This window comes from Populus nigra, chromosome 17, assembly GCF_951802175.1.
Source record: "Populus nigra chromosome 17, ddPopNigr1.1, whole genome shotgun sequence".
Taxonomy (NCBI): domain Eukaryota; kingdom Viridiplantae; phylum Streptophyta; class Magnoliopsida; order Malpighiales; family Salicaceae; genus Populus; species Populus nigra.
In genome coordinates, this window is record NC_084868.1 from 12,334,355 (window position 1) to 12,358,951 (window position 24,597).

The 24,597-nt window shown below is 35.4% G+C and overlaps 3 protein-coding genes across 6 annotated transcripts; all 3 read left to right on the plus strand.

Moving 5' to 3' along the window:
• The first annotated feature begins 224 nt into the window (after window positions 1-224).
• LOC133676845 (phosphate transporter PHO1 homolog 3-like) lies at window positions 225-4,333 on the plus strand. The gene is made up of 13 exons (XM_062098623.1): window positions 225-1,194; window positions 1,310-1,655; window positions 1,771-1,819; window positions 1,924-1,995; window positions 2,098-2,227; window positions 2,320-2,440; window positions 2,598-2,856; window positions 2,961-3,065; window positions 3,142-3,186; window positions 3,278-3,427; window positions 3,504-3,782; window positions 3,923-4,059; window positions 4,146-4,333. The coding sequence occupies exons 1-13, from the start codon at window positions 666-668 to the stop codon at window positions 4,246-4,248; spliced, it is 2,325 nt and encodes a 774-aa protein (XP_061954607.1). The 5' UTR covers window positions 225-665; the 3' UTR covers window positions 4,249-4,333.
• Window positions 4,334-15,783: 11,450 nt separating this feature from the next.
• On the plus strand, window positions 15,784-16,788 carry LOC133676979 (transcription elongation factor TFIIS-like). The gene has a single exon (XM_062098805.1). It carries the CDS (start codon window positions 15,784-15,786, stop codon window positions 16,786-16,788), a length of 1,005 nt encoding a protein of 334 aa, XP_061954789.1.
• Window positions 16,789-19,103: 2,315 nt separating this feature from the next.
• LOC133677187 (uncharacterized) lies at window positions 19,104-22,337 on the plus strand. Of its 4 annotated transcripts, XM_062099056.1 has the most exons (6): window positions 19,104-19,672; window positions 19,901-20,158; window positions 20,288-20,449; window positions 21,273-21,339; window positions 21,422-21,493; window positions 21,632-22,337. In XM_062099056.1, the coding sequence occupies exons 2-6, from the start codon at window positions 20,123-20,125 to the stop codon at window positions 21,637-21,639; spliced, it is 345 nt and encodes a 114-aa protein (XP_061955040.1). In that variant the 5' UTR covers window positions 19,104-19,672; window positions 19,901-20,122; the 3' UTR covers window positions 21,640-22,337. The 4 variants fall into 4 exon arrangements, 1 of the variants encoding a protein (XP_061955040.1); XR_009835712.1 differs by having other exon boundaries at window positions 19,901-21,339; window positions 21,632-21,709; window positions 21,794-22,337; XR_009835711.1 differs by having other exon boundaries at window positions 19,901-20,189; window positions 20,288-21,339.
• Window positions 22,338-24,597: the final 2,260 nt, after the last annotated feature.

Here is a 24,597-nt window from a genome sequence, read left to right on the forward strand (position 1 = left end):
GCGCATATATTTTCAATGAAATATTGGCCCACTGACGGCAAGAAAGATTTTGGAAGAATGTAAAAAAATGCTCACAGGTAGGCAACACCTGATAAGGATGAGGACACATGTAAGGACGAGGATGCTAATAATGGAAGGTTACAAGTAAAAGACAGGTCACCCAGATGGGGTAAAAAACCTGTCAACAAGCTGAAAAATGACCGAATCAAAAGACAGGTCACTCCAGTGGGGTAAAAAACCTGAAAAATAACCGAATCAAAAGGTCTTTGAAACACAATTGTCCATTTCTAGGAACATCAATCGTGTGCAATTTGTTTGAAGCTTGGAGAGAGCCCATCAACACAAAATGTATTAGGTAGGACAAGCCTCATTTAAAATAAATGAAGGAAAGAGACAGGAAGTCAATCATGGTGTAAAGTACGAGAAAAAGGAAGAACAAATATTATTAGTTGAAGGTCAGAAATGTTGTTAAGATGGTCAAATTATCGATGCTCAAAGGATCCAATTGTACATCAGATTCATGGAAGCTGGAAATAGAGTGAAAATATGAGAATATATAAGATAGAGACTTGAGCACAACATCTCTCATTAGGTTGCTTTCATTCGTTTTCAAGAAGATCCATATAGACAATTAAATTTCAAGAAACTTCGTCTGTTTTTCAAACATGAAGTTTGGGAAGGAATTTGCCTCCCAAATGGTGCCAGAATGGGAAGAAGCTTACATGGATTATGATGATTTAAAGACCCTTTTGAAAGACATCAAGCGTATGAAGCAAAGAAAGAGGCAACAAGGTGACCTGAACCGAGCTTTAACTCTTTACAGAACTTTCAGTGGTCTAATACAAAGGCAGAAGCATTCTGCAGGTTCTGAGGACATTGAAAACCAAGCCATTCGGGAGAATTCTTTGAAACGAAATGCCTTTGAAAGTTATGAAACATTTTTTCTCATGGCTGCCGAGGGAGGAGGTGAACCTGAAATAGTGTTCTTGAAAAGGCTTGGCGATGAGTTTGATAAGGTTGACAGGTTCTACAAGTCTAAGGTGCAAGAGGTGATGGATGAAGCTGAAATGTTGAGTAAGCAAATGGATGCTTTGATTGCCTTTCGTGTAAAAGCAGAGAACTTACAGGGATTGTTTAATAAGTATGGTGACTCGAATCGTCTCGGTTCTGATGTTGCTGTTGCTGGATCAAGTAGTAAGTTCTTATCATGGAGCTAGCAATTTTCAGTTCTGCATTTTACTTTTTTCAATCGAAAAATTATTGGTTCCTTTTCGGTTATTTGAACTGATATATTCTGCTCCATCTGCAGGAATTATCTCCATGGATGTTATAGAGGCTGGACAATCGAATCGAAGGCAACTAGATGACTTAAAGGATGGCACAAATGATAAGCATACCAATTCTATGCGTGGAGAGATTCATGAAAAGAAACTAAAGAACAGCAGTAGATGGAAAGCAGCTTCATCAGAACTACTTAATCATGTGAAATTGAAAAGATCTCCTGAAACTCCTCGTTCAACCATCAAAGGCTTCTTTGACATTTCTAATCAAACTGAGCCAAAGTTTAGTATGAAAAATCTAAAGAAAGCTGAAAAACAACTCAAGCTGGCTTTCAATGAATTTTACTACAAGCTTCAGCTTCTAAAGAACTATAGGTATTAAATTTTGTTCATAAACTTGCTTTTTTGGCTATCTGGATTATAGTCCGGAGATGCTCTATTCCTCTTTCATAAACTTCTACTAAATTCTCTTGTTTGCATTTGAAAACAGCTACTTGAATATCCAAGCATTTTCAAAAATAGTGAAGAAATATGACAAGGTAGATTCCCTGTTAAAATACAGATCTCCCTCTCATCATATGCTAAGCTTTGTAATTAGAAGTGAACCCCAACCTGACTTTCTGTTTTGATCTCGTCATTGCAGATTACGTCAAATCGCACATTAAATAGCTTTAGGAACATGATGGATTTCTCCCATCTTGGCAGCTCTGATGATGTAAGATAATATCTATTCATGTCGGTCAAGAATCAATATCCATGAATTCATTCTTCTATGTTCTAAACCTTTGTAATCTGATTTGTGGATGTGCTATTGTAGGTAATCAAGCTCATGGAGAGAGTTGAATTAACTTTCACCAAACACTTCTCCAATTCAAACCGAAGGAAAGCTATGGACACATTAAGACCAAAAGCTAAGAAAGAAAGACATAGGATATCATTTTCCATTGGTAAGAGTCTAAATAAAAGTAATCTGAACTTTCAAGGCCAATTTTCTGTGAATACTTTTGTTACTGAATCTGTTTTGTGGGAACTTTTCCAGGCCTATTTGTTGGTTGCACATTGGCTCTCATTCTAGCTCTTGTATTAATCATACAAGTTCGAGATCTTCTGAATAAGGAAGGGAAACACCAGTACATGGAAAACATGTTTCCTCTTTACAGGTATGTTACAGAGAGGGGTTTCGAAGCATCTGTGCTTCCAAATTTATACACCACCTTTGCAAATTATGGGAATCAAGAATTAACAGAACCCCATATTGTCTTTCTCATGATAAACCTTAGCAGTTTATTTAACAAGTCATTTCATACTTGTTTGCAGCCTGTTTGCGTTTGTTGTTCTACATATGCTTATGTATGCTGCCAATATATACTTCTGGAGGCGGTATCGGATCAATTATACCTTCATATTTGGCTTCAAACAAGGAACAGAACTGGGTTACCGAGATGTTCTGATGTTAGGCTTTGGTCTAGCAGTGTTGGCGCTAGCCAGCGTGCTTGCAAACCTTGACATGGAAATGGATCCCAGAACGAAAGATTACGAAGCATTGACAGAACTTGTACCTCTAGGTTTGGTTGTGGTAAGAAAAGTGGAGCAATCCAACATACCTGCTAGTTCCCCTGCCAAATTTATAAATGCATGTGCAGTATGCTCAACCAGTTCCTTTTTCCCTGGTCTTTGCAGCTTGTACTTATCATATGCTTCTTCCCTTTCAACTTTATATATCGTACAAGTCGCTTCTTCTTTATCACAAGTTTGTTTCACTGCATCTGTGCTCCTCTATACAAGGTAATTAGTCGCACTTACAGTAGAGTAGGAAATATAAAAGGGATCAACCTATTTATCTATGATTTCTCAATTGCAGGTCTCCTTCCAAGATTTCTTCTTGGCTGACCAGTTAACTAGCGAGGTCAGTAGAGAAACCAGTGCTTTATATGCCTTAAATGACCATACAAGTACTGCCACTTTGATAATGAGCATCCCTCATTGTTTGAATACAGGTGCAAGCCCTTAGAAGCTTTGAATTCTACATATGCTACTATGGCTGGGGAGACTATAAACGGAGACAAAATACATGTAAAACCAGTGATATATACAGCACTTTCTATTTCATTGTTGCTGTGATTCCTTACTGGTCTCGTCTCCTTCAGGTATGCATGAGTCGCTCTCAAATTGTAACTTATTAGGTTAGGGTTGGCACTTACAGCTCTCTTTTCAAATTTTCAGTGCCTTCGACGCCTCTTCGAAGAAAAGGACATGAAGCAAGGATATAATGGGCTCAAGTATTTCTGCACAATTATTGCTGTAAGCACAAGGACTGCATATAGTTTTGAAAAAGGACTGGGCAGGAATATAATAGCCTGGATATTCTCAGTAATTGCAGCTGTCTATGGTACATATTGGGACCTAGTCATGGACTGGGGGCTTTTGCAAACTCAGTCTACGAACTGGTTGTTAAGAGACAAACTCCTTATCCCTTACAGAAGCGTATATTTTGGAGCAATGGTGAGTTAGAACAGAAAAACGAAGAACAATTACATAAAATGAAAACCATTAAAACATAAACCAGGTTTACAAATTAATTGTATGCATCAGCACCAGTCTTTCCTGATAACTAATTCTTATGATGTTGGCGAAAATTGCAGGTTCTGAATGTATTCCTGAGATTTGCTTGGTTGCAAACTGTACTGAACTTCCAAGTGCCCTTCCTACATAGACAAGCCATAATTGCAGTTGTTGCTAGCTTGGAGATTATTCGTCGCGGATTATGGAACTTTTTCAGGTAACATTGATTTTGTGTAAAATTCCCAACTTCATTGTAAATTGCATTTTGTGGCTAATCCTGTTCATATTCTTGTGATTGATCAGGTTGGAGTATGAACATTTGAATAACGTTGGCAAGTATCGCGCATTCAAGTCTGTACCTCTACCTTTTGACTACAAAGATGAGTTGATTATTGCATCAGAGTAAAACCAATGGACCTGATGAAGTTAGCCAAACCAATACCAAAGAAAGAAATGCTGCATTGATGTTCTCAAAACTAGGAATCAGGAGGTCAGGAGGGCATGAACTGTTTTTTCACTCAATTTTTTTATTCATACATTTAAAGAACATGTCCAAATTAATTAAACTCAAAAGATGTTGTTGGGATTTTATTTTTATCAACGAGAAAGCTAAAATTCATGGTGATATTTGTCACGACCCGATCCCCGGATCCATGACCGGCACATAGGCAAGGTTCCCCTCCAAGGTTCCATACCTATGCGAACCCAAACTTACACACAAACTTATCCTAACTCAATCAGAGTTCAACGCAGCATTAATAACAAAATCAACTTCATAATATAATTGAATTGTCTTAATACAAAAGTTTATAAAAGTTCAGAGTTTTGGAGCACTAACTAGACATAAAGGAAAGGTACAAATTACTACCAAAAGAGCAGGTTCTGAAGGTCCAACAAAATGACCTGCTATCAAGCTATAAGCCTGAAAAGGATAAATAATGAGATGGTGAGTTCAACAACTCAGTGAGTAGATAACGTTCAATATACACACACGAGGTAATACAGCAATGAGAAATATATATACAAGTATGGATTTGGGTTCTTATGGAAGTGTTCTCAAATTGGCCATAACAAGAAGATCATATGGTAAAACTCGTCAGAAAATCAAAATGCAATGAGCATGAGGCTCCGTACTGTGGGATGATCAGTCCACACAGGTTGGTGACTCCCCCGACCAACTAGGGTTCAGATACGATGTGCACAAAGACTAACACTACCCTGTTAGCATGGGTATTCTGACTGACATACCATAGGTTCATAATCATAATCAAACAGACATATTCATATCTCAAGGCTCAACTCATGACATCAATCAAATGAGGAGCTATCAATTCAGAATTCAATTCAAAATATATACTGGCTCATATCAAGAATTCAGATTCAACAATTGATCATGCTTTATCAAAACAAGGATAATAATTAACATATATATTATCAAGAAGCATGATCCAATTCATATTAGCAAATCAAATATTTATAATATTTCTCATGCATATGGAAAATTATCCACTCACCTGACTCAAAAGCAACAAAACTCAAAGCTGATATCGAAGAAAATCCTACTGACGTCCCGCCGGTAGAATATCAGGATTATCTGAATATAAAGGAGACATATTTAAGAATGACTCAAAAGAATATATATAACCTATTTAATACACTTATCTAAGGGTGTATTCCATAACCCTATATATTTTTGAACTAACTAGTTATCTTCCCTAAAAACCCAACATTTAACGGTTTTCCCGAAATCTAATCCATAATAAAACAATTAATAAAATTGGTAATAATTCACTAAATAACCCTCAATTATTCATCAAAATAATCTGAAAAAAAGTAATATTACAGCTAGGGACTAATCTGTAATTTATCATATTCTTAAGGGTTAAATTGCAACTTTTGTCAAATTGGAGGACCAAACTAAAATTTATCATAAATCCATGAATATACTGAAATTATGTCCATAATTCATCCTCATTTCTGTCCAGATCATCTCATTATACTCCAGGGACCATTCTGGAATTTTACCAAATTTTTAGGATCAAATTGTAATTTTTGTCAAATTGGAGGACCAAATTGAAAGTGTTAAATTCTCTTATCTATACAGTAATTCTGTCCATAATTCATATGTTATTCTGTTCAGAATCTCGGAATAGGCTCCAGGGACCATTCTGCAAATTTTCCAAAGTTTGGGGACTAAACTGTAATTTTCCAAAATTGAGGGACCAAATTGAATTTTCGTCATCTTCAACCTCCAACTCAGAATTCTCACAGGTTACCTACTGTTCTTGCCAAATTTCTAACTCAACATTCACCATTTACACAATTCATAACTCAAAATCATCATCTTTCAATTCAATCTCTCAAAATCAACCAAATAATCAAATACCCACAACAATTAACTCTATAACATTCAACTTAATTCACCAATTAACCCAAAACACAAATTTTCAAAACCCTAACATTTATCAAAACTAAAATTAAAAGCTCAAGAAAACATATTATATACATTAAAGCATAATCTTACCCTTTTTTTTTACTTATTTCCTCCAACTCCTTTCCTTTTTCCCTTATTTTCCCCTCTTTCCTCTTCTTCTTCTTCTTCCTCTTTCTCCCTTCTCTCTCCCGTCAGTTTTTACTCTAAATTTTCAGATCTCTTGTTTTTTTTTTTCTTCTATTTATATATATTATGTATTTATACAATTACTACAATACCCTTCATTTAATTATACCCACTTCTAAACCACCAAGGGCTCTATAGCCTTTTCCTATCTATTTATATTCAAAACATTACAATCTCCCCACCTTATAAAAGTTTCGTCCTCGAAACTTAATAAAAAAAGATTGAATACTTACCGAGATTATCGAAAAGATGAGGATACTCCTCACGCATCTTATCCTCGAGCTCCCAGGTCGCTTCCTCACGTGAATGACCTTTCCATTTCACTTTCACTAAGGCTATATCCTTCGACCTAAGCTTCCTCACTTGTCGGTCGACTATAGCTTCTGGTTGCACCTCATAAACCATATCATCCCTCAATTCAATGGGATGAACCTCTAACACATGTGATGGATCTGACATATACTTCCTTAGCATTGAAACATGAAATACCGGATGAATAGCAGACAAGTTTGGTGGTAATGCTAACCTATAAGCAACCGCCCCAACTCTCTCCAGAATCTCATACGGTCCAATGAATCGAGGACTCAACTTGCCTTTCTTCCCAAACCTGAATACTCCTTTTGTCGGTGATACTTTTAAGAACACACAATCACCCACTGAAAACTCTAAGTCACGCCTTCTTCTATCCGCGTAACTTTTCTGTCTACTCTGAGCTGTTTGAAGCTTCTTTCTAATTACCTCTATCTTCTCTGAGGTAATCTGAATCAACTCCGGTCCCATTAGCCTCTTCTCACCAACCTCAAACCAACAAACTGGTGATCTACACTTCCGACCATACAAAGCCTCATAAGGTGCCATCTCTATGCTAGCCTGATAACTGTTGTTGTAAGCAAATTCCACTAATGGTAGGAACTTACTCCAACCAACTCCAAAATCCATGACACAAGCCCTCAGCATATCCTCCAAGATCTGAATAGTCCTCTCAGATTGACCATCTGTCTGAGGGTGAAAAGCTGTACTCAACTGCACTTTAGTACCCATAGCTTCTTGGAATTTCACCCAAAACCGCGATGTAAACTGTGGACCTCTATCAGACACTATTGAGATTGACACTCCATGCAACCGTACAATCTCACTAATAAACAATTCCACCAACTTTGCATATCCATAAGTAATCTTAACTGGCAGAAAATGGGCTGATTTTGTCAACCTGTCAACAATCACCCATATTGAATCATAACCCTCCTGACTCCTAGGCAATCCTGTCACAAAGTCCATTGTGATCCTTTCCCACTTCCATTCTGGAATTAACAATGGTTGCAACAATCCATGAGGTTTCTGGTGTTCACCCTTTACCCTCTGACAGATCAAACACCTAGAAACAAAATCTGCTACATCAGCCTTCATCCTATTCCACCAATAACACACCTTAAGGTCTTTATACATCTTGGTGGAACCTGGATGCATTGTGTAAACTGTCTGATGTGCCTCTACCATCAATTCTCTCCTCAGATCATCTACATCAGGTACACAAAGTCTATCCCTATATCTCAGCACATCATCATCACCTATCACAAAACCTGCAGCTTTACCCTGCTCAACCTCATTTCTAATCCTGAGTAGTGAATCATCTTTCTTCTGAGCTGCTTTTATCTTATCAAACAAATCTGACTTAACCTGAAAATGAGCAATCATTGCTCCAGCTTCACTAAGATCAAATCTGACTCCTTCATCCACCAACTCATGCAGCTCCCTAATCAGAGGTCTTCGTACCTCCTGAATATGAGCTAAGCTCCCTGATGATTTTCTACTCAAAGCATCGGCAACTACATTTGCCTTACCTGGGTGGTAATGTATGGTACAATCATAATCCTTCAGCAGTTCCATCCATCTCCTCTGCCTCAGGTTTAGATCTCTCTACTGAAAGATATATTTCAAACTCTTGTGATCTGTGAAGATCTCACAAGTTTCACCATACAAGTAGTGCCTCCAAATCTTCAAGGCAAAAATTATAGCCGCCATCTCTAAATCATGTGTAGGATAGTTCTGTTCATGCTTCTTCAGCTGCCGTGAAGCATAGGCAATAACCTTGCCATGCTGCATTAGAACACATCCTAACCCCACTCTCGAAGCATCACAATACACTGTGTAACCACCAGAACCTGATGGTACTGCCAGAATAGGCGCTGTAGTCAATCTCTCTTTCAACTCTAAGAAACTTTTCTCACAAGCTTCAGACCACTGAAACTTAACATTTTTCTGCGTTAACTTAGTCAATGGTGCAGAAATCCGAGAAAAGTTCTCCACAAACCTTCGATAATAGCCGGCCAACCCTAAGAAACTTCTTATCTCTGTCGCCGAAATAGGCCTAAGCCACTGCTTAACTGCCTCAATCTTTTGAGGATCAACCTCAATCCCATTCCTTGACACTACATGCCCAAGAAATGCTACACTCTCCAACCAAAACTCACTCTTTGAGAACTTGCCATACAACTGATGATCTCGCAAAGTTTGAAGCACCATTCTCAAGTGCTGCTCATGCTCCTCCCTAGACCTCGAATACACCAAAATATCATCAATAAAAACTATCACAAATCGATCAATAAACTGGCCAAACACTCTATTCATCAAATCCATAAAAGCTGCTGGTGCATTCGTCAACCCAAAAGACATCACTAAGAACTCATAATGACCATACCGAGTTCTGAAAGCTGTTTTTAAAATGTCCTCATCTCTTATCCTCAACTGATGATACCCAGATCGAAGATCGATCTTAGAAAAGAATTGAGCTCCCTGCAATTGGTCAAACAAATCATCTATGCGAGGGAGTGGGTATCTATTTTGAACTGTCACCCGATTCAGTTGCCTATAATCTATACACAACCTCAATGACCCATCTTTCTTCTTCACAAACAACACTGGGGCTCCCCAAGGGGACACACTTGGTCGGATAAACTTTTTATCCAACAAATCCTGCAGTTGCTCCTTTAGCTCCCTCAATTCTGCTGGTGCCATTCTATATGGTGCCATTGATATAGGTTCAGTACCCGGAACCAAATCAATACAAAACTTAATTTCCCTATACGGAGGCAATCCAGGTAAGTCATCGGGAAAGACATCAATAAACTCCCTAACTATAAGGACTTGGTCTAATTGGGGAACTTCTTTCTCTACATCCACTATATATGCTAGGTAGCACTATATCCCTTTTCTAGCCATTTTCCTCGAGATAGCTGACAACATAATTGATGGAGACCCAATCTTATCTCCTTGAAATACCAACCCAACTTCTTTATCTAGATCAAACATTATTTTCTTACCCCAATAATTTACCGAAGCCCTATGCTTTGCCAACCAATCCATTCCCAAAATCACATCAAAATCAACCATATCTAAGAAATTTAAGTCTCTCATAAAGATCTTATCTCCAATCTCTATTTCACAATCCAGATACACATACTTCACTAATATTAATTCATATAAGGGAGTAGCAATTGAAATTGAGGATCTTAATAAAGTTGGTTGCTTATCTAAGCTCATGACAAAAATATAGGGACACAAACAAATGAGTTGTACCCATATTAAATAATATTTTTTTTTTGCTTCAAAAAAAGGACAACAACAAGAATATATTGAGGTGCGGATGTACTACCCCGCCTCCTATACCTTACATTTCTAAACTGTACAATAGGGACATCATCTTTATTGTCATCTACTCTAATAGTATCAGTTATTCATCTATTCCTCGGCATATCTTCTAATAAATGAGAGCATTTAAGTCATGCTAGAACAAATAGCATGATAATTATCACAAAATTATAAGAAAGCATATCTATCACAACAAAAGAACACATGCTTGACGAGAATACAAAATTTCAAAGACAACAAACAAGACGATACGGATCCTAATGCTCCACTTATTATGAAATTTAATTATATTATTGTTTCTTTAACCTAAAGCTCTGATACCAAGTTTGTCACGACCCGATCCCCGGATCCATGACCGGCACATAGGCAAGGTTCCCCTCCAAGGTTCCATACCTATGCGAACCCAAACTTACACACAAACTTATCCTAACTCAATCAGAGTTCAACGCAGCATTAATAACAAAATCAACTTCATAATATAATTGAATTGTCTTAATACAAAAGTTTATAAAAGTTCAGAGTTTTGGAGCACTAACTGGACATAAAGGAAAGGTACAAATTACTACCAAAAGAGCAGGTTCTGAAGGTCCAACAAAATGACCTGCTATCAAGCTATAAGCCTGAAAAGGATAAATAATGAGATGGTGAGTTCAACAACTCAGTGAGTAGATAACGTTCAATATACACACACGAGGTAATACAGCAATGAGAAATATATATACAAGTATGGATTTGGGTTCTTATGGAAGTGTTCTCAAATTGGCCATAACAAGAAGATCATATGGTAAAACTCGTCAGAAAATCAAAATGCAATGAGCATGAGGCTCCGTACTGTGGGATGATCAGTCCACACAGGTTGGTGACTCCCCCGACCAACTAGGGTTCAGATACGATGTGCACAAAGACTAACACTACCCTGTTAGCATGGGTATTCTGACTGACATACCATAGGTTCATAATCATAATCAAACAGACATATTCATATCTCAAGGCTCAACTCATGACATCAATCAAATGAGGAGCTATCAATTCAGAATTCAATTCAAAATATATACTGGCTCATATCAAGAATTCAGATTCAACAATTGATCATGCTTTATCAAAACAAGGATAATAATTAACATATATATTATCAAGAAGCATGATCCAATTCATATTAGCAAATCAAATATTTATAATATTTCTCATGCATATGGAAAATTATCCACTCACCTGACTCAAAAGCAACAAAACTCAAAGCTGATATCGAAGAAAATCCTACTGACGTCCCGCCGGTAGAATATCAGGATTATCTGAATATAAAGGAGACATATTTAAGAATGACTCAAAAGAATATATATAACCTATTTAATACACTTATCTAAGGGTGTATTCCATAACCCTATATATTTTTGAACTAACTAGTTATCTTCCCTAAAAACCCAACATTTAACGGTTTTCCCGAAATCTAATCCATAATAAAACAATTAATAAAATTGGTAATAATTCACTAAATAACCCTCAATTATTCATCAAAATAATCTGAAAAAAAGTAATATTACAGCTAGGGACTAATCTGTAATTTATCATATTCTTAAGGGTTAAATTGCAACTTTTGTCAAATTGGAGGACCAAACTAAAATTTATCATAAATCCATGAATATACTGAAATTATGTCCATAATTCATCCTCATTTCTGTCCAGATCATCTCATTATACTCCAGGGACCATTCTGGAATTTTACCAAATTTTTAGGATCAAATTGTAATTTTTGTCAAATTGGAGGACCAAATTGAAAGTGTTAAATTCTCTTATCTATACAGTAATTCTGTCCATAATTCATATGTTATTCTGTTCAGAATCTCGGAATAGGCTCCAGGGACCATTCTGCAAATTTTCCAAAGTTTGGGGACTAAACTGTAATTTTCCAAAATTGAGGGACCAAATTGAATTTTCGTCATCTTCAACCTCCAACTCAGAATTCTCACAGGTTACCTACTGTTCTTGCCAAATTTCTAACTCAACATTCACCATTTACACAATTCATAACTCAAAATCATCATCTTTCAATTCAATCTCTCAAAATCAACCAAATAATCAAATACCCACAACAATTAACTCTATAACATTCAACTTAATTCACCAATTAACCCAAAACATAAATTTTCAAAACCCTAACATTTATCAAAACTAAAATTAAAAGCTCAAGAAAACATATTATATACATTAAAGCATAATCTTACCCTTTTTTTTTACTTATTTCCTCAAACTCCTTTCCTTTTTCCCTTATTTTCCCCTCTTTCCTCTTCTTCTTCTTCTTCCTCTTTCTCCCTTCTCTCTCCCGTCAGTTTTTACTCTAAATTTCCAGATCTCTTGTTTTTTTTTTCTTCTATTTATATATATTATGTATTTATACAATTACTACAATACCCTTCATTTAATTATACCCACTTCTAAACCACCAAGGGCTCTATAGCCTTTTCCTATCTATTTATATTCAAAACATTACAATATTACTGTCCTTAAAGACATAGTTTACTATTTATTATAATAGTATACTTATTATATTACCCCTTGATCATTTGCTCATTTGCCTTTGCTTTTGGGGTAGAATGGTCTTTTTCCCATGATATAAATATTTTTTGAGAATTAAGAGGGCTTATTTTGATAATTGAGTTTTAAAATGCTAAGTAAAATAATTAATATAACTCTAGAAAAAAATAATCTAATACCTTTTGCACAAGGATGTTTTTGTATTTTCTTATTTGTTAGAACAATGAAATTACTACATTACCCATGTCATTCCAATTTTTTAGCCTTGGATTTAGGGGCTTGATGGTAATTTCCTCACGGTTTGTTTGTTATTATTGATTGGTCTTGAGGGCATTTTTGGTTTTGGATAAATAAAAACAAAAAACATAAAAAAACTTCTAGGGTGTGTAAATCACACATCTGCGCGTGTGGTTGAAGCCGATGGTTGTAATGGTGCTTCCACCGCATCATTTGATTCATCTCAACATCCTCTTCCCCTCTGAATGACATGTGTATGGTGGTTCAGCGAGGTTTGGCCATGAATGATTTTTTTTTCTTTTTCCTTCTCTTTTTCCTGGGATTGTGTGCTAATCATACAAAAAATCATACCTGCCCTTCAATTTATTTTGTCTTTGGATTCAATTCCTCTTCTCTTATTTGCAATTTTTTTTTTATTTACATTGATTATTTCTAATTGGATTTTATTTTTGATTTCATCTTTGGTCATTTGATTTTTGAAATTTGTTTTTAGATTTGTTTTTTTTAATTGATATTTGCTTTGTTTTAAATCATTTTCTTGATTGATTTGTTTTTTTAACAATTCCACCCCTAGGCATTTATTTTTATTTAATTTTTGTGTCAAATTTAGTCATTCTTTTTTTAATCACTATTTTTTAATCATTTTCTTAATGGATGGGTTTTTTACAATTTCATCCCTGAATATTTAATTTTATTTAATTTTTATGTCTAATTTAGTCATAATTCTTTTAATTGCTATTTTCTTTTTATTATGCATTGTTTTTTTATTGATTTTTTTTTCTCAATTTCATCTCTCGATATTTGCTTAGTTAAGAATCTGACTTCTTTGTTTTTTTGGGTTTGCCTTTGATGGGGTCACATCGGTCTCATAACCCGGGTTATAGATCTAAAAGATTAGCTCAAGTCAATATCTTTCATTTCTAAAAGTTTTCTTGTTTATAGCGTCATTCGAGTCTCATGTCCTAGGTCATGTGTTTGATTTGTTGGTCGAGGTTGGTTGCCGGGTTTGCTCAAGGTTTTCTTTTTTATCTTTTTTTTTTTTGCTTTGACAAGTTTTTAAAATTTATATTTTTAAATTGGCTTATAATATTTTTTTGATAAGACGGATCCAAGTTTTCATAGGTTACAAGCTTTTTAAGATTTGATCATATTTAGGATGTTTGTCCGGGTTTGCATGATTTTTACATATGTTTTCAATTTCACCCCTTGATTTTTTTTATCTTTAAAATTTGCTCCTTATTATTTTAATTTTTTTGTTGCTTTTGTAGGTTTTTTTATTAATATTTTTCTAGCGATCTTATCCTTTAAAATTAAATTGGTTGGAGATTATGCTTCTTGATTGAATATGGATAAAATATTTCGATTTGCTTTTAATAATTTTTTTTCTATTTCATTCACTATCATTTTTTAATCTATAAATAATCAATTATATTACAAATAATTTTCAATTTCACCCCTATGATTTTTTAATCTTTCAAGTTTGGTCCCATTTTTTTTAATTGCAAATTTTTTTGGAATAATTTGTTTTCTTCAAATTTCATCCTTATTAGGTTTTTTCCTTTTAGATTTTAAGCCCATTCTTTTTTTTTTTGCTACTCTTTTTTTTACAAATTTTTTTATTGATATTTTTTTAATGATTCCATCATTTAAAATTAAATTGGAGGATATTTAAATTTTTTTTATTGAACTCAGGTTCATGATCTACCAAGTTGCGAGTTTTTTATATTAGATTAGACTTAGGAGGTTCGCCTGAGATTGTTTTTTTTCCTTCCTTTTTTTAAAGATAATGTTTTCTTCTTTTTTTTTTTATAAAGTTTGACTCTTTTTTTTTTCTGGTTTTCCTTTAGTTACTTTAACATTAAATTGTTTGATAATCTGGATAGACTTGAATGTGGTTTTTTTTTTTCTATCCTTTTTCATTGGTTTTTTGGTCAATTTATTCATTATTATTGTTTTTTTATATATATTATTTAAATTGTCAATTTAACTAATGACTTGAGACTTAAATTTGTTTTTATTTATCATTTGTTTATATAAAAAATTATTATTCCACTTGCAGCAAAGCACGGATAACAAGTCTAGTATTTTTCTAATTGTTTTGGGATTTCTTTACTTGTTTTCCTAGTTGTTTTGAGATTTCATTTCTTCAATTCTGCCACTTTTTAAATAATTTTGTAGCTTATATCTAGAATAGGTTTGATATTATTGACCTTCAGAATTTATATAATCTAAGTTTTCACTACAGATTAGGGTTATAATCTAGGGTTTGAGAAACCCTTATTTCCTATCTGTCATTTAGGGATAGGGAGAGGGTAATTACCCTAGCTATATGTGTTATTCTCTTTGGTGTGGATGCCATTAATTTGTTATTGAAGTATTACGGAAGAATTTCCAATCCAGAACACAAACTATTTCTTAAGGACAAATGATAATTGGAAGTTGGAATAATCCACAAAACATCACAAGAAAAATTGGAGACATCAAACTCAGGAAGCAGTAATGACAACGATTCCTGAACTTGCAGCAGAAACATGCCAGACTCAACAATTTTGGCCCTGAAAATGCAATGCCCTATTAACTACTTTTTTTTTTTTTTCAAAAATTGAAACTAATCTCAAGGATTAAATTCTAAAAGATTCTACCTATGTTTCCTAAAATCAATCGGATTTCTGCTGGGATCCCCATTTTGTAAGGATTTAATTGGAGAACTCCCACATGCTCTCCGTTAAGCAATCGGATACAGGATCAAACTAGGATTGACCCTTCATGCCTATAAAAAGAAACGTTTCCATCACAAGGCCCTACATCTCAAAAGAAATTAGACCTACATTTTCAGTTTAGTCTTCTGTCTTGCCTTTTTTGTAGTTCTTTAGATTAAGCCCTAGTTGATAAGACCAGTTATCAATGGAGAAACAGTTTCTGTCGCTGTTTGAGTCAGCAAAAAAATCTGCAGCCATTGTGGCCACTTCTGCTTCAATATTTCCTGAAGTATATCGATGCCTAGATGCTTTGGACCAGCTTAAGAGGTTCCCCGTAACATCATCCAGGGTTCTTGTCTCCACTCCTGTTGCAAAAGAAGTTCAATATCTCACAAAACACCGTGTAAAGATGATCAGAAATGCTGCTTCTTGCTTGCTGGATGCTTGGAGTAGGAATCTGTACGCAAGAAACCCTGCCATTGATGGTAAGACTCAGCCAACAAAATCTACAAGTGGGTCAAGAACGGGGACCCTTATTGTCAAGATACAAGGAAGAGTAATAGGAAGGGTTAAAGTTAACATGCCTATTCAGACAGAGAAGAAGATAAAAGAAGAGAAAGAAAATGGTTCCAGTTGTTTCAAGAAACCACCACAAGATCCTGCCATGCGCTGCACAAATCCAGGAAAAGTACAAAGTATCAGGCGCTGTTTCAAGAAACCATCTACCAAGCGCATCACACAGCAAGAGAACGTGAAAGATTTCTGTAGTTTCAAGAAACCATCAGAAGAACCTGTCAAGTGCAGTGATGGCTTGCGTAGCAAGGTCAGGCACATTCTTGTGGAGTCATTGTGCAGAGTTGCAAAGGAGGTTAAAGAGGATTTGATGGAAGCAGTAAGATTGCGTGACCCAATTATTGTTGCTGCTGATGTTGAATCACTGATGTTTGAAAGGATGGGGCTTTTCAATGGCACCAAACAATTGAAGTACAGGTCAATATTGTTCAACATGAAGGATCCAAAGAATCCAGATTTGAGAAGGAAAGTTCTTCTTGGACAGATTAAGCCAGAGAAACTCCTGACTATGACAGGAGAAGAGATGGCAAGCAATCAAAGGCAATTCGAGAATGATCAAATCAGGAAGAAATCTTTGTGGAAGGAGATGAATGCAGAGCAACAGCACAAATCAGTGGATGGAATATTGAGGCCTTAATTTGTTGCTTGTAATCAACATTGATACAAGATTTAATTCTTTTGTACAGACAATTCAATCCTAGTTCATTCTAGTTATGCTCTAGCTGCTGATGTAACAGAATCTCAGTGATTTTTTTGGGTAAATCATTTATTCATTCATCAATATAGTTCAATTACATAACTTAATATGCAAGCAAAATGCAATTATTTTAACAATTGTTGATGCTGTTGTACATCAAATCCAATGTAGTTTTCGTCAATGGATTTTTCCAATCACAAAGGCTTTGTGTTTGGATGGTTAGCAAATGTAAGGTAGGATAGAGAAACAAAATTAAAGAAAAAGACATTTTTCATGCCCCATTACTGCGAATATTCGGCTGAAATTCAAACGGATGTTCAATACATCCGTTCAACTACAATTCGGTTGTTCAAATCTACGAAGTATAGAACTCTTTTCTTTCTTTCTTTCTTTTTTGCTGTCGCTGATGCTATTGCGCTTTGGTATTATGTTTTTTACAGTGTAGTTAAACATGGCCATATAGGCTTGTTCTGCTCTGGAAATTTGGTTGCAAGGTTGGGCTGAGCCACCAAGGCATTAACTTGTCTATGTTTTATACCATCTAGACTTGGTAACTTTCATACCTTGCTCCTCCTCGTCTTTCTAACAACAGAAGCTTTGCATCTACACTGGGCAAAGTTCCCTTTTAACATAGACCAATCTGGGACATTCTTGTAGGTTGCAATATTCTCAAGTAATCAATAACAAGAAACACCCATTTCTTGTTAGAGTAAGATATCTATGCAGACTGTCCACTTGTTTCTTCGAATACCTAGCATCAATTGCTTTTCAAGTTCTTGTAAGATTGTCATTGTCCTTATCCTTCTAAAGTTTTGACCAAAAAACTTGTCGTTCTAGAGGAATCAAGGATCCATATCCCATGGAAATAATTGGTGAAATCTAAGTAACAAACCTGGTCCAGGGACCATTGAAGTTAGTGTTAGTGGCCATTGGACAATGCCTGGGATTCCAACTTGAATGACGGCTTGGATACCAACTATAAATTAGAAGACAAGAGTTCCTCTGAAACATTACACATCAACCCATTTGGTTTCTTAAACCAAACCCACCAAACCTGTGAAACAAAAGCATATTTCTGAGCCAAGGTAGTCTAACTTTCCTCACCTTACTCCTCAAAAATGTTCTTCCCACAGAGGCAAGTTTCACTGAACATTGCGTTAATGACTGCAAGAAATTATGATCAACAAGATCAGCTCACCACCCCAAATTCACTACACGCTGTTTTCACCTTCATCATGCCTGTCCTCCTTAACTTTCTTGAATTGATGTATCAAGGAAAGGACTATTCTCCATTTGAAACTCACCCCATTAACATGTGGATTGGCCTCACTTGTTTGTTAGCATACTGCTTGGCTTATGGAGTTGAAGTAGCCTGTTCCTAGTGTCTTCGGTCTCCAGTCTTTGCCTCTATATTCCGCAGGAGCGCAGTGTTCTTTGGTTCATTATCAGTAGCATCTATAGCTTTTATAATTTTTTCCGGATTGTGTTCAGCCATTGCTATATGTTCTACGCACCTTACTTCTAGTGGAGAAGTTACTGTACACCCAAGTTGACAAAACAAGGGTAGACTATTAAGAGCATCAGATTTACAAGACTGGCATGTGAGGCAAACATCAGTTCGTGTCGAATTCCTTCTTGGATCGAAGAAATAGACTTCCTTTTTGACATCATTTGTAACTAGGGAAAATTCATGCATTTGAAACAGTGGTTTTAGAAGATTTCAATAACAAACAATAGCAAAGAATGTCAGTCAATCTGCAAAACTTTTTGACTGCCAGCATATATATGATCACAACAATCAACAGAAACTGATTAAGACTAAGATTGCACCGCACACTTTGACCTTTTACCCTTCTTAGTGCAAAGATCTGGGGAACACTAAAATCAATGAAAAGTACCTTGTCGAAAAGAAAAGGTTGCTTTCAGATTTTCCTCTAGGAATAATCTAAGGTAGCCTGGATGTATTGGCCCTTAGTATTGTCATTTCTTTGTCTCGTTATATTGTTTTCGAAACTATAATTTTCTTGAGATAAAAACAAAACTTCATTTCCAAGCTTAGCATATATTTCACAATCCTCCTGCTTTGAAGGAATCATTTTCTCGACTTGTCAGAATCATCCAGTTCATTATTGGACTATTCAGGAAAAATTCTCTGCTTGCCTTGTCTCCCATCAACTGACAATTTTCCTACCCCATAAGGGTATAAATAAAACTCTGCAAAATTAGATGCATGCCAATCAGAAACCAGTTGGAAGAGGTCTTACAAGGATTGTGGTTCAGATTCTCAACCGTATATAAAAACAATAACAAGCAACTGTTAAGGATTGTAATGGATCAGAGTCCACAAGGATAGACTATTGAGAGCATCAGATTAATTGGTTTGTGAGGCAAAGATCAGGTAATGCACATTGGCTTGTGGCAAACTCCTTGCATGGATCAAAGAAAATTATAGACTTGTTCCATAAGGAAAGCTATATCATGATGTTCTTTGTAGCCTCACCTCTTCCTTCAGTACTTAGAAGAAAAAAACTTAAGGCTTTTCCTTCAGGCCAAATCATTGGAGTAATCAGCAAAGAGGATAGGCCTTATTGCCTTTTAAGGCCTAATAAAGCCAAAGAAGACCTGAAAACCCTGCTCCCCGTCAGCAATGGTTTTAATCTTCCCCTGTCTCTCTCCCTCTCCTCTCTCTCCTAGTCTCTCCACACTTGTGTTACCGGAGGAATACCGAGCAGCTTCTTGCCGAACTGGGGAACTCAACCTCCCATCTCTCAAGCCTAACCGTTTCCTTCATGGTTTTCAAGAAACTCAAAAACCAAGAAATCAGGTTCCTTCTTCATCTCTTCTCCAATTTTTTTCTCTCCTGTTTCTCAATTTACAACATTTTTCTTATATATGAAGAGTTAAATAGTGCAAAACATGTTTTACAGGAATTCTAGCGAGAAAAGTGTACTTTTTTGTTCAGCCAAAATATTTAATCTTTAGTAATTTGGAATATCACATTAATCCATGAAAGGAATTAATGATACTAAATACCTTTTATTTTATTTTCTAGAGATTTTTTAGTAACAGATGCCTCCAAAGACATAGAAGAATTCGAAGACGCTATCGAGGCTATCGAATGCTGATGAGTCTGCTTCATCTCCTAGAACACCATCATTGGCATCTGCTGTAGACTCAGAGGCTAGTGAACAAGAAGATATCTTGTTGTCTTTAGAAGAAGCTTCCAGTAAATATCCGTCTTTGATCAGGAAATCTGTTTTTACAGGTAGAATCAATGATGTTGAGCCGGAGTCAACTACTGCTGCCAGAGGTTGAGAATTAGGCTTTCCGAATCTTCCATGGTTTCTTCTTCCCTTGCTCCTGGTTCCATTGTATCAGTAATTATTTTAATGAAGGTTTAAAATTTGTTGCTGAAGTTGTCTTTGTGATAAAATTGTAGGTTTCGTTTGCTGCTGTGGAAAGGATATTTTCAAGTAGAAGTTTTCCTCTCAGCTCGTTATCCCATGAATGGACCACACAGTGCGAGGTGGAAGCTGTGGATGAAATAGCTAATGAAGCAGGGAATTACTTTGCTCTTGAGATGGTTTTTCCTTCTTATGAGGTTTGAAAGCAAACACGCAAAAGCTTGGCATTGGCGTATTTGTGTTCTTGAACATTATGTGAATGATGCAATTTCATAGGATAATCAGATTATATTTCTGCAAGGATCGATTATTGTTCTAAATATCTGTCCTGGATGACCTATGATATGAAACCTATTTCATTTTGGTTTTAAGCCTCTAGGAGGTTCGAATTGTGAGCATTTAATCCTTCAACAGGAAAGGCATTGTTGAAAAATGATTTCTGTAAAGCAGGATAATTTTTCTTGAAAGTGAGTACTTACAGTTACAGGGTGATTATACATAGAGCTTAGCCTACATCAAATCATGATTGAATTTGTAAATTCATAATAAGTGTTAAAGCTCTAATGATTTTTTTATTCAAGCCAACAGTTTTACAGAGAGAAAAGTATAGTTTTTACCCTCTCCCTCGTGAAGTCATTAGTTGTTCTGTCATTTGATGTCCTGCTCTTTTACGCTTTCTTTTCTCCAGGTTTCAGCCTGGCAAGGAAAAGTTATAAATTAGATCTTTTAAAATTTTGATTTAAACTGTTTTTATAACATGATATTAGAATCGTGTTAATCATATAGTTATGAGTTCAAAATTTTTATTAACTTTATTGGAAAGGATATGAAAAAAATAATAATACAAATCATATCTTAGATCTTACCTAACATGTTAAATCTAAGAATTGATTTGGTTCTTGGACAAAAGTAAATCAGTATGATGGAGAAAGTTTTTGATTTGGCCTGTCAATCTGCACCTGCCGTCGTTAGATATCTTCTCTCTTCGAATTTTTTCTTCATTCTTCTCTAATTTTTCAGGGTCTCGCCCTGTTTCAAACCAAACAAGCTGCTGAATACACTTGTTCTAAAAAGAAACAAATTTATAGTAAGGTTCAAGGTGTTGTTGTTAGAAAGTGGCATCCTTTGGTTAGCTATGAAAAACGTTCATTCTAATGTAGTGTTTTCAGATAATTTGCAGCACTTAGATGACTTATTGACGACAATGCACAGGAACCAAGATCATAAAAACAAAAATGAAGGTGTTGACCTTTACAGTTGGCTTTCCTTATCATTTGTCTACAAACTGATTCATCACGTTTAAATTTGAAATCTATTGTCTGGAACTATAAACTGTTATGCTTCTCTGAGCCTCAGTTTACTGTAACTTCTATTCCTAGGTGGCTAAATGATGGTTATGCTTTCAAAGGTCTTCATTGATGAGTTGGATGCCATTGCACCTGCACGGAAAGACAAAGGTGAAGAACTATATCTCAAATAATGGTAGCTACATTATTGAATTTGATGGATGGGATTAGTAGAACTGATGGGATGCTTGATAGTATCGACCCTGCACTGAGGCGGCCTGGAAAACTTGGCAGAGAAACAGAAATAGGTAACACAAACACGTTGCCTGGAAAACTAAAGTTATGGGACACATTGGTCTGTCTGAAGCATTATGCTAGGTCCAAAAAATCTGACTATAGCTCTCATTCCAAGGGATCATCCATTGCATATGAAGGTTGTTCTGACAGTGTGGTAAAAGAATGCGATTGCTCAACAGGGGTAGGAGACATGTTGAGGTATAGTGCAGATTCTGCATTTTCAAGCACCTCATATTTGCCTGTTGCCGTGGAGAACCCGCCATCTTCTTGCTGCAATGGAACAGTCTCAGAAATCGAAGATAAGATAGAGAATGGAATTATTGCTTGTCCTGAAGAGGAACCTATGGTGGAAGAAGAATCCATGTTGATCATTGTTCCTGAAGATTTTGAATTGGCCATGATGAAAGTTGTAACTTATCATTTGATGAGAAGATGTAATCAAGAAACATGAAAATTACTGGAAAACTCAACGTCCATCAGGTTGATATTTCTTCTCCGAAAATGCTCTTATTTTCTTTCATTTTGTTCTGCAAACTGGAGCAGCAACATGCCACTTGGCTTGGATGCACTTTATAAACTACCCCCTCTCTCTTAATGGTGTAATCAAGAAACATGAAACTTCATGCTCATCGATTTTCATTTCAAAAGGATGCTGGAAGGTTTTCATTTTTTTCTGTTAAAAAAACTCACTCTAGTATTGTGCAGACATTCGTCTCTTCAAGTTGACCTAATATTTCCTGTCACGTTGACATGGCAAGACAATGATAAACTCAACAACGCAGTTCCTGAATCCCTTCTCTGCATCGTGCTCAAAATCTTGATCTCCGAATGGATACCTGCAATTCTGCAGCAAGTTTGTCCCACAACTCTTTCATAAGCAGCAGCAACATGAGCTACTACCACGTTTTTTCTTTCGCATGTTTTAATGAAAGTGTTAAAATTGGAATAAATCTTTTAATAATCACTCATAGGGAGCCATTTATTTAGACAAAAATTGATAAAATCAAAGGGTATGGGACACAGGGACAGTATATTGATAATGGGGCAACAAGTTTAGGGTGGAATTTATGTTTTCCCTTGAGATCTCCATTTCCCATCCATGATGATGAAGAAATGGGTAAAGGTATGGAAAATTCTGTCTTCAGTTTTCCTTATCTTACTGTTGTTTCTCCTCAAAAGATAAATTGTTTCACTTCACAGGCAGGTCAGCTGGGCAGGGCCGATGCCACTAGGAACCCTGGATTTGGAATCTTGGTTCTTTACATTATTTGTTTCTTTCAGCTGGGCCATGGTCATAAAAATGAATTGCCTCTCAATACTGCTTTAATAATCTCGTCTTTATATTTTAAATAGGTTTAATGAGTTGTATGATTGGGTCTTGAAATCCTGCAACTGTGAGTTTAGTTAGGGTTTGTAGATGGAGATGGAGACAGGTCAAAAATATCTGCTGCTGCTGCCAATGGAAACGATTCAACAGCTTAATTATTGCTTGATGTTTTCAATTACAAGCTGGAATAACAAGATACATTATTAAAGTTAAAAGAGATGTCATTTGGTGTGGGTTTGAATGGAAGGGATTAAGATTGAATTAATTAATTAATATATGATCCAACGGTCTTCGGTCTAAAGTTTGATGTATCTTTCAATTAATGAAAAGGGAAAATAGATAAATAAATTATTAATTCCTATAAATCACCATAAACTTGTGTTTATTGCTGTGAGTGATTATGATTTTTTTTTCCTTCATCAAACTCTCTGTGTTTGATGTAACTAAAAACAAATCATCAAATTGGTGAAGTATGGTATAATGATGATGATGATAAGCTTGAGAACAGGAGGATTATATCATCCATCAAGTCTTTTTAATAGGTTAATTAATAACTAGTTTGTTTTATTTTATTTTTTGTGTGTTTTTTTATTGTTTTGATAAGTTGATGTTAAAAATAATTTTTAAAAAGTAAAAAAAATATTATTTTAATATATTTTCAAATAAAAAGTATTTTAAAAATAACCATCATTACAATACCAAACGAGCTCTAATAACATTCAGAATTGAATACATGGAGCAAAATCCATGTTGTTTTACAAATCAAAGTTAAAGTTGGTCGGACACAATGCAAATCCCAATACATGAATTGAATTAGTTAACCTAAATAAATTAAAATAATATTATTTTTTTAAAAAAAATAAATTAATTAAAATCAATCTTTTTACTGGATTGTTAGTTGACCCACTAGATTTTTTTATTTGATGAAATCAACTTTCACCTAGTTTTTTCTAAACCTAACCCGAATCAAGATCTTGAATGATTTATTAGGTCAATCCGGGTTTAACAACAACAGTAAAAAAAAAAAAAAAACTGATTGTGTGGCTAGAAAAGGAACACATACGAACATGTTCACATTCATGCATTTTAACACTGACCCATTGGGATGCAACACAGAAATGTACACTGATAAAGGAGAAGGTATTTAGTCCCAGCAAGCAAACAAAGTAGACAATTTTTGACTAAGCAATTTGTGGTTTTGTTTGAATCTCATAAAGGTGCTTTCTGCCTTTCTTTTCATTTGCAATTTTCCATTTGTCCATTTCTTAGCTAAAATGCGCCAAGAACAAAACACAACACCCTGTAGATGAATCTCTTGGATTTTTAAGTGCAAAGTCAAGTCTAGTTATCCCCACAACATTTATGATCACCCATCAATACACTATGATAGAATCTCCTAGATCTGGCTCCAATGCCTAATCACCCTATCCTCCAC